This window comes from Zonotrichia albicollis, chromosome 4, assembly GCF_047830755.1.
Source record: "Zonotrichia albicollis isolate bZonAlb1 chromosome 4, bZonAlb1.hap1, whole genome shotgun sequence".
Taxonomy (NCBI): Eukaryota; Metazoa; Chordata; class Aves; order Passeriformes; family Passerellidae; genus Zonotrichia; species Zonotrichia albicollis.
This window is the reverse complement of record NC_133822.1, coordinates 33795271-33807367: the sequence shown is the minus strand read 5'-3', so window position 1 is coordinate 33807367 and position 12097 is coordinate 33795271. Positions and strand designations below refer to the sequence as shown.

The 12097-nt window shown below is 57.2% G+C and overlaps 3 protein-coding genes across 3 annotated transcripts; 1 reads left to right on the top strand and 2 right to left on the bottom strand.

The window, feature by feature from the left end:
* The first annotated feature begins 73 nt into the window (after window positions 1–73).
* Window positions 74–1774, top strand: LOC102067661 (noggin-like). The gene has a single exon (XM_074539370.1). The coding sequence runs from the start codon at window positions 889–891 to the stop codon at window positions 1651–1653; it is 765 nt and encodes a 254-aa protein (XP_074395471.1). The 5' UTR covers window positions 74–888; the 3' UTR covers window positions 1654–1774.
* A 2597-nt stretch (window positions 1775–4371) lies between these two features.
* Window positions 4372–9082, bottom strand: GCAT (glycine C-acetyltransferase). The gene is made up of 9 exons (XM_005488596.4): window positions 8835–9082; window positions 8616–8746; window positions 7910–8011; window positions 7255–7401; window positions 6816–6970; window positions 6217–6299; window positions 5659–5830; window positions 5130–5251; window positions 4372–4746 (listed from the first exon to the last, which is right to left on the bottom strand). Exons 1-9 carry the CDS (start codon window positions 9037–9039, stop codon window positions 4595–4597), a joined length of 1269 nt encoding a protein of 422 aa, XP_005488653.1. The 5' UTR covers window positions 9040–9082; the 3' UTR covers window positions 4372–4594.
* Window positions 9083–11150: 2068 nt separating this feature from the next.
* H1-0 (H1.0 linker histone) lies at window positions 11151–12097 on the bottom strand. Its single transcript, XM_005488597.4, has one exon. The coding sequence runs from the start codon at window positions 11923–11925 to the stop codon at window positions 11302–11304; it is 624 nt and encodes a 207-aa protein (XP_005488654.1). The 5' UTR covers window positions 11926–12097; the 3' UTR covers window positions 11151–11301.

Genomic DNA, 12097 nt, shown 5'->3' with positions numbered 1-12097 from the left:
AAGGGGGTGGCAGAAAGAAATCTCACCACTCTCTAGTGGAAAAGGGAGGATGGAGGGGGAAAGGGTCCCTTGGACCTCAGCAGCCACCTCTCAATGCTGGGTGTTCAAGATGTGTTTTTCAACACCTCCAGGGAACGTAAATATCCCACAACTGTGAGCCTCACCCCTGCCCTGTCACTCAATATAGGGTCATAAACCCTCTGGAGGATGAGCAATTAATTGCTCTCACTAGATTTTATTAATTCATTGTTAGTAGCACTGAGCAGATTGAGCCTCTCCCACAATGTCTGACCTAGGGAAGGAGGAGAAAGCCGGTTTTGGATTCCATCCAGTCCAGTCTCCACTCCATCAGTGGTACAGTATGGGAGGGAGGACAAAACCTCCAGGATGACCACCTCCAGAGGTCCAGCTTCATCACAGCTGCCTGGAGACACATGGGGGCTGGCTGAGGTGCCAGGAGAGGACAGTGACCCACGCCATGTCCATCCTGGTGACAGGACCTGCGCCCTGAGGACTTCCAGCTGCACTGCGTACAGCTTGGTGAGTCTTGCTGAGAAAGGACCAAAGGCCACCAGCTTCCCTTCATTGGGAATGTTGTGGGTATCTCTTCCAACGAAGGCGCAGGATGTGGAGAAGGAGGCACTGGCCCCTTCTCCCCCACGGCAGCCCAAATTATCCCCACTGGCTCAGTGGCAGGAGGAACCATGTGGTTTCTCCCCCCCACCTGCCCCTCTGGTGGGAAGGAGCGAGGTGTCCCCGCCAGCTCCCTATCAGCCGCTGTAACCAGGGAAAAGGGGAAGGCCATGCCTCGGGACGCGGTGATAACCCAGGGGATGCGGCAGAGTGCAAGCCTGCAGCCGGGCACAGCCTGTCGCAGCGCTGCTCGCCATGGAGGGAGCACACCGCAGCTGCCTCCTCCTCCTCCTCTGCCTGCTCCCACGGCCGGGCGCCCCAGGCCCACCGCCGCCTCTGGAGGAGCCTCGGGAGCCGCCGCCGCCGCCGTCCAGCCCCGCGGACCCCGCCGCGCACCTGCTGCGCGGGCAGCCCTCGGCGCCGGTGCGGCCCTACAGCCTGTCGCTGTCCCCCGAGGATTACCGCTACGCCCCCAGGCCCCGGCACCTGCGCCCCGGGCGGCTGCGCCGGCTCCTGGGCTCGGCCTTCGACCCCTTCTGGATGGCGACCGAGCAGCCCCGCGGTCGCAACGGGAGCATCCTCGAGGAGAACCTGGAGTCCATGAGCAGGGACCTGGCCGAGAGCGCCGGGCGGTATCGCCGCAAGCTGTGGCGAGAGGCGGAGGAGCTGGAGCTGCCCGCGCTGCTGCCCCCCGGCCCAGCGCTGCCCCCCGAGCTGGCGGGGGCCCTGGCCCGCGGCCTGCGGCAGTGGCTGGTGGAACGGGCCGCCTGCCGCCTCACCTCCGCCTGGGTGGACCTGGGCCCCGTGTTCTGGCCCCGCTGGGTGCGGCACACCACGTGCGAGAGCGGCCCGGCCGACTGCTCCTGGCCCCCCGGCATGGCCTGCCGGCCCGCACAGCTCACCCGCATCAAGCTGCTGGCCTGGCACTGCTGGAACCCGCAGCCCCCCGCGGCCCCCAGCTGCACCTGGCGGCACATCCCCTACCCCGTGGTGGCCGCCTGCAAGTGCTCCTGCCGCTGAGGGGGCCGCGGAGGTGCCTCCCGGGACCTGCTCCTGCAGGCCTGAAAAGGCAAACATCTGCCTGGACCCGCCCTCGGAGCTGGGGGGAATCCCCCAAACAGAAATAAACCTCCAGGAAGGAAGCGGGGATGCTGTGGTCGTTGCTGTGTCTCACCAAAACCCCTGGGTGGGGGTGCGGCTGCTTCACCCCTCACCCACCACTGCCGTGAGGCATTAGCACCAGCGGAGGCCCTTGTGCGGCTTTTATCTCCAGCAAAGGACGAGGGATGGAGAAATTATGGCACTGAACGGCAGGTTCAGACCCCGTTTGCACCACCCCAGCTGGCTCAGTCCAAGCTGGGGCTCCTCTGCCTGCCTGGATGGGGCTGCAGGCAGGGAGCCAGGGCCAGGGCATTCCAGCAGAAGGTACAGGTGGGTCACTGCTGGGGTGGAAACAGCAATGTGGAGAGAGGCTGGAAGGAATCATGGGGCAGTGGGGTATTTTGGGACTGCAACAGGCAGCCTAGTGAGAGTAGAAGTGGAAGGTGGGCCATGCCCCAGAGCTGGAAGCATTTCTGGGGCTAGGTGTGTATGAAAATGGGATGGGATAGGATAGGCCCCTACTTTGAGGTAAAATGGGTGAAATATGTGGATCCCCCACCTATCCCACAGTGCAGAGGCTGACAGCTCCAGACTCAGGACTGCCTGAGCAGCATACAGGGTATGAGGTAGTTCAGGGAACCCAGGGTGGGTCCTGCATCCTCAAAAAGTGACATCTGCCTCTACATTCCACTCAGCAAAACAATCCTCTGCTTTCTGAGCTAAAAGTTGTAGATCAGACCTAGGCTGGAAGGCCTTGAAGAAATAAGGAGCAGGAGGACATACCTGAATTCAACATTAACATGATGCCTCCAAGTCAATGAGTATGGCATTATTCATTACCAGAGTGCCATCATCTGACCCTCCTGCCTTCCTGGGATTCCAGCACTACACAGTCTGTTCCCCAGACAGCTCCCCAGCCTACTGCTGAGCTTGGCCTTGAGGCAGGCAGAGAGCAGGGAGCTGGCTGCTGAGGCACCCGGGAGATACAGAGGGGAGAGGGAGGTCAGCGCGTCTGGCGAGAAAAGGAGCAGAGGGTGAGCCCACACATGCATGCAAAAACAATGAGCATCACAGGAGGGAGGCTGCTCCTGCTGCTTCAGCCTGCAGATGAGCAGAGAGACATCTGTAGGCCTGCTCTGCCAACGAGGAGGACTTGAAACCTGGAGCAGGGTTAAACTGCTTGGGTTGTCTGCCCTGAGTGGAGCAGAGGCATCAGCAGGGATGCCTGCAGAGGGCCAGGGGAGAGAGGGAGACCAGGGCTGGGGACCAGCAGGACAGAAATGTGAGGGAGGGCGGTTCAGGTGTGCAATGGAGCTGGGCAGGTAGGGGGAGCAAGGGGTGCACATGCATTGGGCTCAAACCAGCAGTGATTCAGTTTAGGGTCTCAAACCTCCCTAAGCCCATCTGGCTGAACTTTCATCTCTTCCAGGTTGCACAAGAGGCCTGAAAGCAATCTCCCTGGCTTCCCCATGCCAAAACACTGCCTGTTGAAAAGGGTTTGCAAGCTGCAAGGGCTTGCTGCCACAGAAAGGGAACTCCATACCATAGTTTATCAGCAGGCTGAGCTCAGGGCCTGGGGGATGGAAAATTAAACAAAATCAACACACACACTACCAGCTGTTCTAAAAGGGTTTGGTTGTACTCCTGTCGAACCTACAAGACACACTTCTCCCCTGTCCTTTGCATCCTTGTAAAGCCCTACAATCCTGGATTGATACCTGAGTTCTTCTGCAGTTGCTCTGGCTCAGGTCAGACATTATTGCCCTGTAGTTTGCTCCCTGACAGCCCAGTGACACATAAGGACTTGAGAGCAGGTCTTTGCTGATATAACCCAGTGCTCCAGCACTCAGGCACAGAACACTCCATTTCAGCTAGAATCTGTCCCTGGCTGCAGCTATTCATTCAGCACATGGGCAGCTGGCAGGACACACAGTTTCTGATCTGGAACAAAACTGATGCAAAGTAATCCTTAAGAGATGCCCAGGTGCCACTTGTGTCTTTTTGAATGCTGAAATACTACAGCACAGCTTGGAGGAACAATTCCAGAGATTCCTGCCATATGGAGGAAAATTAAAAGTTCATGTCACCTGCTCTGCCCCTGGCCTTAGTTAGATGCAGATCCTCTCACCATGCTGCTGTGGCCTCTACCACCTCAGCTTGCCCACTGCCTGATGGCCTCTCTGGGGCAAGAATGTCTTTTCCAGGACAGGTTTGGGACCACTGAAGCAACTGGCAAAGCCTTGTAGCTGGGGGACCAAGCAAGCCTCATATCTAACACCTAAGAGTGAGAAGGAGAGAAAGGAGCACCGGAGCTTTGGTGGGCCCATGTCCTCTTCCCCTAACCAGCTGTTGGTGGCACAGGTTGCAAAGGGCTTGGGAAACACCCCTGCCTGCCTTAGTGGAGAACTGCAGCAGTCAGATCTGCCAGGGTGATGCTGCTGGACCCACAGGACAGCACAGAAGAAGCAGGCAACATCAGCAATGCTGTTATTTCCATCAGCAGGAGACAGCAGGAACTGCAGCGCTTCAGCATCGGGACTGAGGCTTCAGGGAAGGCATAGCAAGAGTCTGGTCACAGAGTGAGACGATGGGGATAGGGGGCAGCTCCTGGATGAGGAAATAGGAGGCAGACAAATATCTGCTGCACTGCAGGACACCTTTAATGACACTTTCACGTGCTGGTTGCCAGTGCTACTGCCAGCACACCACAGCAGCAGCTGGCTGACTCACGGTGCAGGCTGTGATGCCTTGAGGAACGGTCCTGCTTTTGGCAGTGTGCTGCTCAGGCCTTTTTCCCCATCAGAGGCACTTGGTTGTGGGCAGGGATGGTGCTGAAGAGGTGTTTCCTGGTTCTGGCCCCTCAGGGCAGCGCTCCGTGCTTCTGTCCCACCTGGGTGAAGGCTTCCACGCAGCGGTCAATGTCCTCGTCGCTGTGCACGGCCGAGATCTGCACCCGGATACGCGCCTTGCCCTTGGGCACCACGGGGTAGCTGAAGCCAATCACGTAAATGCCTGGGGAGGAAGCGCAGGCAGAGTCAGAGCTGGCTGGGAAGGAGGCAGGCTGAGGAGCACGGGGTGACAGAAAGGCTCCCCTCCCAGTGACCACTGCCAGCTGTCAGGCCTTTCACATGCCATCTGCTCCCAAGCATGGAAATGAGGTTAAGGGCCAGCAATGGGGGTGGAGTCCAGCATAGAGCATTAATGTAAATCCCCTTCCTAACAGAGAAAAAAGGTGCAGCCAGCAACATCTGGGGGAGACCATGAGGACATTTGCAGCTGGAAGGTGGAGGAGTACTGGATTTCACGCAGAAACATCCTCTGAAGGAGGGCACCACCACCAACAGCCCCTTTCCTCAGGGAATGTGTCTGCATACTGAGCTCCCTCCCCAGATCACCTCTGTTGAGCATGTCCTCTGCCATCACTGAGGCCAGCCGAGCATCCCCCAGCATGACTGGACAGATGGGGTGGTCTTTCCCTGAGATGGTGAAGCCAGCCGCCGTCATCTTACTTCTGAACCTGATGAAGGGAACAACAGGATGAGTAAAAATCTCAACAACCCTGTCCTTGGACACTCCTGCCTTTCTTTCCCTGGGAGCCCTGCCCACTGAGAACTGGGTAAGGTTTGCTCCACTCTTCATCTTCTGTGCAGAGAAGAGATCTCTCCTCTTGGAGTGACCTCCTACCGTGTCCTGCTCAGCATAATGGGACTGCAGAGCCTTGAGTGGACAATGTGCCCCCGCTCACAGAGCATCCAGATGTGACACATCTGCCTGACACAGGCAGGCACATCTTACAGCTTTCCCTGAGCCCTGATTTGCCAACTGTCTTCACAGTAATCACTGGGAAAGGAGGGGTGAATAAATCACAGACAGCTCACGCCTAACAAAGCTGCCCCTGCTCCCACCCCCACATGGCCCCCTCACCGTTGGGTTTTGGCAGCCATAGACTGTGCAATGGCATTGCTCTCCATGAGCAGGTCCAGGGCCTTGGATGCACAGCCCACCACGGCAGGGGGCAGGCTGTTGGAGAAGAGGTACGGGCGGGAGCGCTGGCGGAGCAGATCGATGAGGGGTTTGGGACCTGTTGTGTACCCACCTGCAGACAGAGGAGAGAGAAATGGACAAGGCACCCCAGGGTGACCTGTTTAGAGTGAGGCTTCTTGATAAAGCCAACCAGGCACCTATAGCAGGAATTTAGATACAAACCAGGTCTAAACATCACAGCTGATGCTTTTGACCAAGAGCTTCCACCTTGACACCAAAGGCAAATGCATGCAAAAGATGAAAGTGTAAGGGGCACATGGCAGGATCTCCCTTAATCCTGCAGCAACATCACAAACCAAGCCTTATGCCACCAGTGGAAAAGGATAATGTGCATTTGTTACTCTATCATTAGGCAGAGGAAGGAAATGTAAGACTGATGCTGTAGAGCATCAGGATGCTTTAGGGCATGCAGGATGTTGGACAAGAAAATATCTTCACCTGCAGCTCCTCCAAGAGCTTTTCCAAGGGTAGAATTGATGATGGTGACTTTGTCCATCACTCCCAGGAGCTCATCAGTACCCCTGTAGGAAAAGAAACATCACATTATCAGCTGTGCCAGCACACACCAGGGAAGCTGCTGGATACCTCAAGGAAAACAAAGCACTGCCAGCCAGGTCTCTGGCATCCCTCCTTCTAGACAAGGAGGAACAGCCCCTTGAATAGTTCAACCCAAGTGTTGACCTTCCTCTCCTGCAGAAAGCCTAACCTGGGACCTCATCAAGTAAGAGCATGGGTTCTTCATCCCTTAGAGATGGGAAAGTGCTCAAACTTCCCACACAGAAGTTTAATAATCCAAGCAAAGCACTTGCCAGGAGAGGTGGTGCCCAGATGAGATGGTCACACCATCTGTTACACACTGAGAAGCAGCTGTCACTTGGGGATAGATCACTGCTGAAGGATCTCCTTTCTATCCAAAGGTGAGGTGCAAAGCCTTCAAGGAGTCCCCACACAAAAACATGCTGGCCATCAGCACCTTGGTCCTTGCTTCAGAACTAGTCAGGGCAGGAGGAAGAACCAGGGCTGGGGCAGTCACTCACCGCCCGTTGGGTCCCAGGAACCCTGTGGCGTGGCATTCATCGATGAAGACCAGGGCATCGTACTTGTGCGCCAGCTGGCAGATCTCCCTCAGCGGCGCGATGTCACCGTCCATGGAGAAGGCTCCGTCAGTGGCCACCAGCCGCAGCCGATGCTTCTGTTGGAGGGAAAAAGGCATCCCCAGGAGTGAAGATGTCACCCTGAGGAGAGGGGTTGGCAAAGGGACACACTCACACTACTGTATGGAGAGGATGTACCTAACTGAGATGGAGGGGATTGGCATCACAACCAGCTGCTTTGCCACCTTGCCCATCCATGCCTGTTGGCAAAAACAATGCCTATGGCATGGGAAAGGGCAGAGCTCACCCCCAGGACTGGCTGCTGCACAGGCAGCACAGCTAAACAAGTGCCCTGGGCTGGGGTGGGAGCAGAACTCCATACCTGAGCTTCCTTCAGCTTGGCCTCCAGGTCCTGCATGTCCATGTGCTTGTAGCGGTACTTGTTGGCCTTGCACAGGCGGATCCCATCGATGATGGAAGCATGGTTCAGCTCATCTGACAGCACTGCATCCTCTGGGGTCAGCAGGGCCTGGCCGAGCCAAACAGAAAGGATCATCCTTTGCTCTGGATGTCACCTCACTGACATCTCCCAGCCTTCCTCAGTACAGAGAACAAGGCTGTGATTGATTCCAGTGGCCACGTCTCTCCTGACACTGCTAGACTTTATATTTCTCCCCTAGTCACCTTATCCATATTTCTTTATGCCAGGCTCTTGCTTGTGGCTTCTGAGCTCAAAATCTCCCTCCCCCTTTCCTAACATGTGAGATCACCCCTGCCCCTCACCTACACTTTCAGGGGGAGTACAGACCTCAGCAGAAATGGGAGCCCTCCCCAAGAGCTGGAGCCAGCAGAGGTGAGGGTGGTTAAATGCCTCTGCATGGCTTCCCTGGTGCAAGGGCCCCAAGGCAGGCTCCTCACCACCAGCCACTGCCATCCTTTCTGGTGCACAGAGCTCACAGCAGAGCCTCTGGAGGCATGGCAGCCACATTGCTGTCACCTCCCTCCTCCATGCACAACACAAGGGAAGCCTCATGAACCTCAAAGATACCAGCGTTGGCATCAAAGCAGCTGGCATAGAGAATGGCATCTTCCCGCTGGTGGAAACGTGCGATCTTCTCCTCCAGGTCCTTGTGTATGCTCTAAAGAGAAGAGAGGAGCAGGAGTCAACAGTGGGCCAGCACAAGTCCTTGCTTGCCCACTGCTGTTAAATGCTGACTTGAAAGGGGAGGACACAGACAGGTTTTATCCAGAAAAGGTGTGTGTGCGTGGGAGAAGATAATTGTGTTCAGCAAATGCAGCCCTAAAGTATAATTATGGGTTTGGATGCCAAAGCTCAGCAGGGAGACTCCAAGCTCCCCATGCACAAGGGAGAAGCTCTGCTTGTTCTTTGCACTTAACCAGGCAGCACTCAAAAAAGGCTCCAGCAGGGAGCTGATAGATCTGATCATCAACTGGGCTGATGGAGCCACTTCAAATCAGGTTCACTGTAATTTTGGCTCGAAAGAGAGAGAAAAAGACATTTATTTTCTGAATTCAGAGGGATGTTCAGTTTCTTTGCTCTCAGGTGTTGTAATGGTTTAAATTGGCGTATTTCCAGATGCTTGGCTAGTGGGGATTTTTGGCAGGCTCCTTTTCTCACGGGGCCATGTGTAAGTTAGCGCTGCGCACGCATGCCGAGAGGGGAGTCTACGTGGACACCCTGCGGAAGGCCCGCGGGGCAGGGGAAGGGATGCTGCCCGCTACCTGGGTACCGCAGATAAAGCGGACGGAGCTGAGCCCGGCGCCGAACTTCTCCAGGGCCTCCACAGCGGCACGGATCACCTCGGGATGGCTGGAGAGCCCCAGGTAGTTATTGGCGCAGAAGTTGATGATCCCTGCGGGAGCAGAAAGAGAAAGCAAGGCCATGGCACCGAGGGAAGGGACCGGGAGCCCCCTCCTCCCCTCCGCGCCCCCCGCACGCACCGGCGCCGCCGCCCGCCAGCTGGAGGTGGGGGCCCTGCCGGGAGGAGATGACGCGCTCGCTCTTCCAGGTGCCGGCGCCGCGGATCTCCTCCAGCTCGCTCTCCAGCCGCCGCCGCAGCTGCGCCGCCGCCGCTCCCGACGCGGCCCGGGGGGCGCCGGCCCCGGGGGCCCCGCGCAGCGCCCACACCGCCGCCGCCCGCCACATCCCGGCGCTCCGCCCCGCACGCCCGGGGGCGGGCCCCGCGCCCCACCGCTGCTAATTACCCACGGGTTAATTACTGACCAATACCTATTGGCCGCCGGGGCACCGCCCCTAGCGGGCGGGGCGAGCGCCGCCGGTGCTGCAGCGGCTCGGAGCGCTTGGGCGCCTTCTCTAGGAGGCGTTCGGCGTCTTCTTTGGAGGAGACGATCTGTCCCTAGGGGTTTAGGCACTGCAGAGCCAGATATGTGATGTCCGGAGTCTGACGGATTTTGGGACAACGCCATCCGTGAGATTTAGGAACTGTAATGAGGTCGCGTACTAGGGTCTGAGGGATTTCATACCAACAGGGCATCACGGACCTCAAGGATCAACAAGCCCAGGAGCATTAGGTGCCTCTGCCTAGGGATTTGGGGTCCTCAGCACAGCTGACTTGGATCCTTGCAGATAGGTGGTTTATATGTGCCCACCACTGGGGACAATGAGCCACGGGTCTGTGGTATGTGGGTGTATCCAGCTGAGGTGACCAACAATCCACTGGACAGAAAGGTTTAGGATTTACCAGTGAAAATTAGAATACCCAGACCCAAGGGATTTGAGCACCTCTGGCCAAATGTGTTTGTAAACTATAGGCTCAGTGACTTTAGACACAAAAGGTCATAGAATGATAGAATGGTTTGTGTTTGAAGGCACCTTAAAAATCATGTAGTTCAAAGCTCATGTCGTGGGCTGGGACACCTTCACTAGCCCAAGGTGGTCAGAGCCCCATCAAAACTCAGCCTGAGTATTTTTAGGGGTAGGGCATCCACAACTTCTCTGTTCTGTCTGGATTAGGCATCTCCTTCCTCTACTACAGCTGACTGGGGAATTCTGTGGCCAGACCACTTATTCCAGGGGACTAAGGTAACAAGTGCTTGAAAGGTGTTGAGGGTCTTCAGTCTAGGTGTTCTGGTAGCCTTTGATCCAAGGGTCTTAGGAGCAAGAACCCACAGGGATTAGGTGCATCCAGGCCAACGATTTCAGTATCCTGAAGTACTGAATTTGGAATCCTTAACGGCTAAAGGGCTCAGGCACCATTTGCCCAAGTGATTTAGGAAGAACAGGCTGAAGGATTTGGGAGCCATCAGGAGAGGGTGAAAACCCTGGGCTTATGAGAGTTAGGCACAGCAAGTCCAAGGGCCTGGGCACCCAGGGCACCCAGAGCCCCAGGGATTTTGGAGCTCCTGGCCCAGGTGGTTTGGGATCCTGATGATCAAGAAGTTTCTCTGTCTCTAGCCAAGAGGGATTAGGCAGCCCCTGCCTGAGACTTGCTGAACAGTAAGGCCAGCCCACAGGCTCCCTGCCAGCCCTGGCTGTCAGGATCACCAGCCCAGCCCAGGGAGGGGCTCTGGTAGGGGACAGGCAGGCCCTGGAGTCGTGCCAGCCCCCACTGGGCACAAAGCCAGAGCCCTCGGGTCACAGCAGGGCTGAGCCCAGCAGCTCTGCCTCACCCTGCCCTGGCTGCCCACCACATCCCACCTGCAGAGCTGTCCACTGCCTCAGGGTGCTCCTCCATGGGGAGCAAAGATGCTTACAGCTGTGTTTGTCCTTGCTCCCCACGGTGATCCCACTTCCCACTTCAAGGACACTTTCAACTCCTTGAAAGCCAACGTGGACAGACTCTGGCCCCGCTCCATCTCCTCTGTCCCTTCCCTGCCCCAAAAGTCTCTGCCACCCCCCAGCTGCACTGAGCAGCTCCACAGGCTGGCGGGCAGCCCGGTTATCTCCAGCGCCAGCTTGACCTCACTCCCAGGAGCCCAACATTCCTCACCTCATCCCCATGGTGGGGATCTGCAGCACTGGATGAGGGAACAGAGACCCCTTTTCCTCCTCTGGGGAAGGCCAGGGCTTTCGCAGCCATTTTTTCTGGCTTCCCCACCCTTGTCTTTGCCCGGCCCCAACAAACACATAACCCCCCAGGAGCTGCAGCAGGACCAGGAATTGAAATCCTGCACGACCCCAACAGGCACACAGAGTCACCATCACTTCCAACGTACAACAAGCAGTCCAGCCTTAATAAAACCAACAGACACACGCACAAGAAATTTCTGAGATAGCAGAATAAAAACCCAGACCAGTAACACTTTAAAATTGTTTTTTTTCATTCGTCAACTGCCTTGTTTCAGCTATTTCAATTCATGAATAGAGCAATTCTTTATAAAATGCAGGAGAAAGGCAACAGCTATTTACAGAACCAATGGGGAGAGTACCGAAACGCCTCTAGACTTCTCACTTCTTCTTGGGCGACTTGCGGGCACTGGACTTGGCTCTGGACTTCGACCGCCTTGCCTTCTTGGGCTTGGACGTCTTCAGGGTCTTGGCCTTAACAGTCTTTGACTTCTTGGCTTTCTTCGGGCTCCTTGACTTCTTCCTGGACTTCCTGGCGGCAGACTTGGGCTTCTTGGCCGGGGACCTGGCTTTCCTGGACCTAGACGGCTTGTGGGGCGAAGTGGATCTCCTGGCTGTCTTCTTCCTCTTCTTGGAAGGAGACCTCTTCCTGGAAGGAGACCTCTTCCTGGACGGAGACCTCTTCCTGGACGGAGACCTCTTCCGCTTGGCTAGGCGGAAAGAGCCGGAGGCACCAACTCCTTTGGTCTGCTTGAGGACTCCGGTGGCCAGCAGGCGCCGAATGGCCAGCCTGATCTGGACGTCGGCATTCTGGCCCACCTTGTAGTTGCTCTTCACGTACTTCTGGATGGACTGCCGGGACGCGCCGCCGCGGCTCTTGTCGGCCCGGATGGCCGCCTTGATCATGTCCGAGTACGCAGGGTGGGCTGCTGGCCTCCGGGCTGAGCGAGCCCGCTTGGGCTTGGTGGCCGGAGCCGGTGGCAGTGGGATCGGGCTGTCACTCATGGCGAGTGCTTCGTCCCGCGATGCCCCGCTAAGCCCACACGGCCTGGGACCCCCGCCCCGGGGCGGGGAGAGGCTGGAAGGTAGCGGTGGGTGCGCGAAGCCGCAGCAGAGCCGGTGCCGCTCTGCCCCCGCCGGTGCCCCCGCCGGTGCCTCTGCGGCCGCGCCCGCCGCG

What these genes read in the sequence shown, in the direction of transcription:
- LOC102067661 (XM_074539370.1), top strand. Translation starts at nt 889, where the DNA reads ATGGAGGGAGCACACCGCAGCTGCCTCCTCCTCCTCCTCTGCCTGCTC.
- GCAT (XM_005488596.4), bottom strand. Translation starts at nt 9,039, where the DNA reads ATGTGGCGGGCGGCGGCGGTGTGGGCGCTGCGCGGGGCCCCCGGGGCC. An exon ending in TTCCTGGGACCCAACGGGCG is followed by an intron (nt 6,300 to 6,815) that starts GTGAGTGACTGC and finishes CTTTTCCTACAG; the next exon opens with GGGTACTGATGAGCTCCTGG. An exon ending in AGCTCTTGGAGGAGCTGCAG is followed by an intron (nt 5,831 to 6,216) that starts GTGAAGATATTT and finishes CTCTGTCTGCAG; the next exon opens with GTGGGTACACAACAGGTCCC.
- H1-0 (XM_005488597.4), bottom strand. Translation starts at nt 11,925, where the DNA reads ATGAGTGACAGCCCGATCCCACTGCCACCGGCTCCGGCCACCAAGCCC.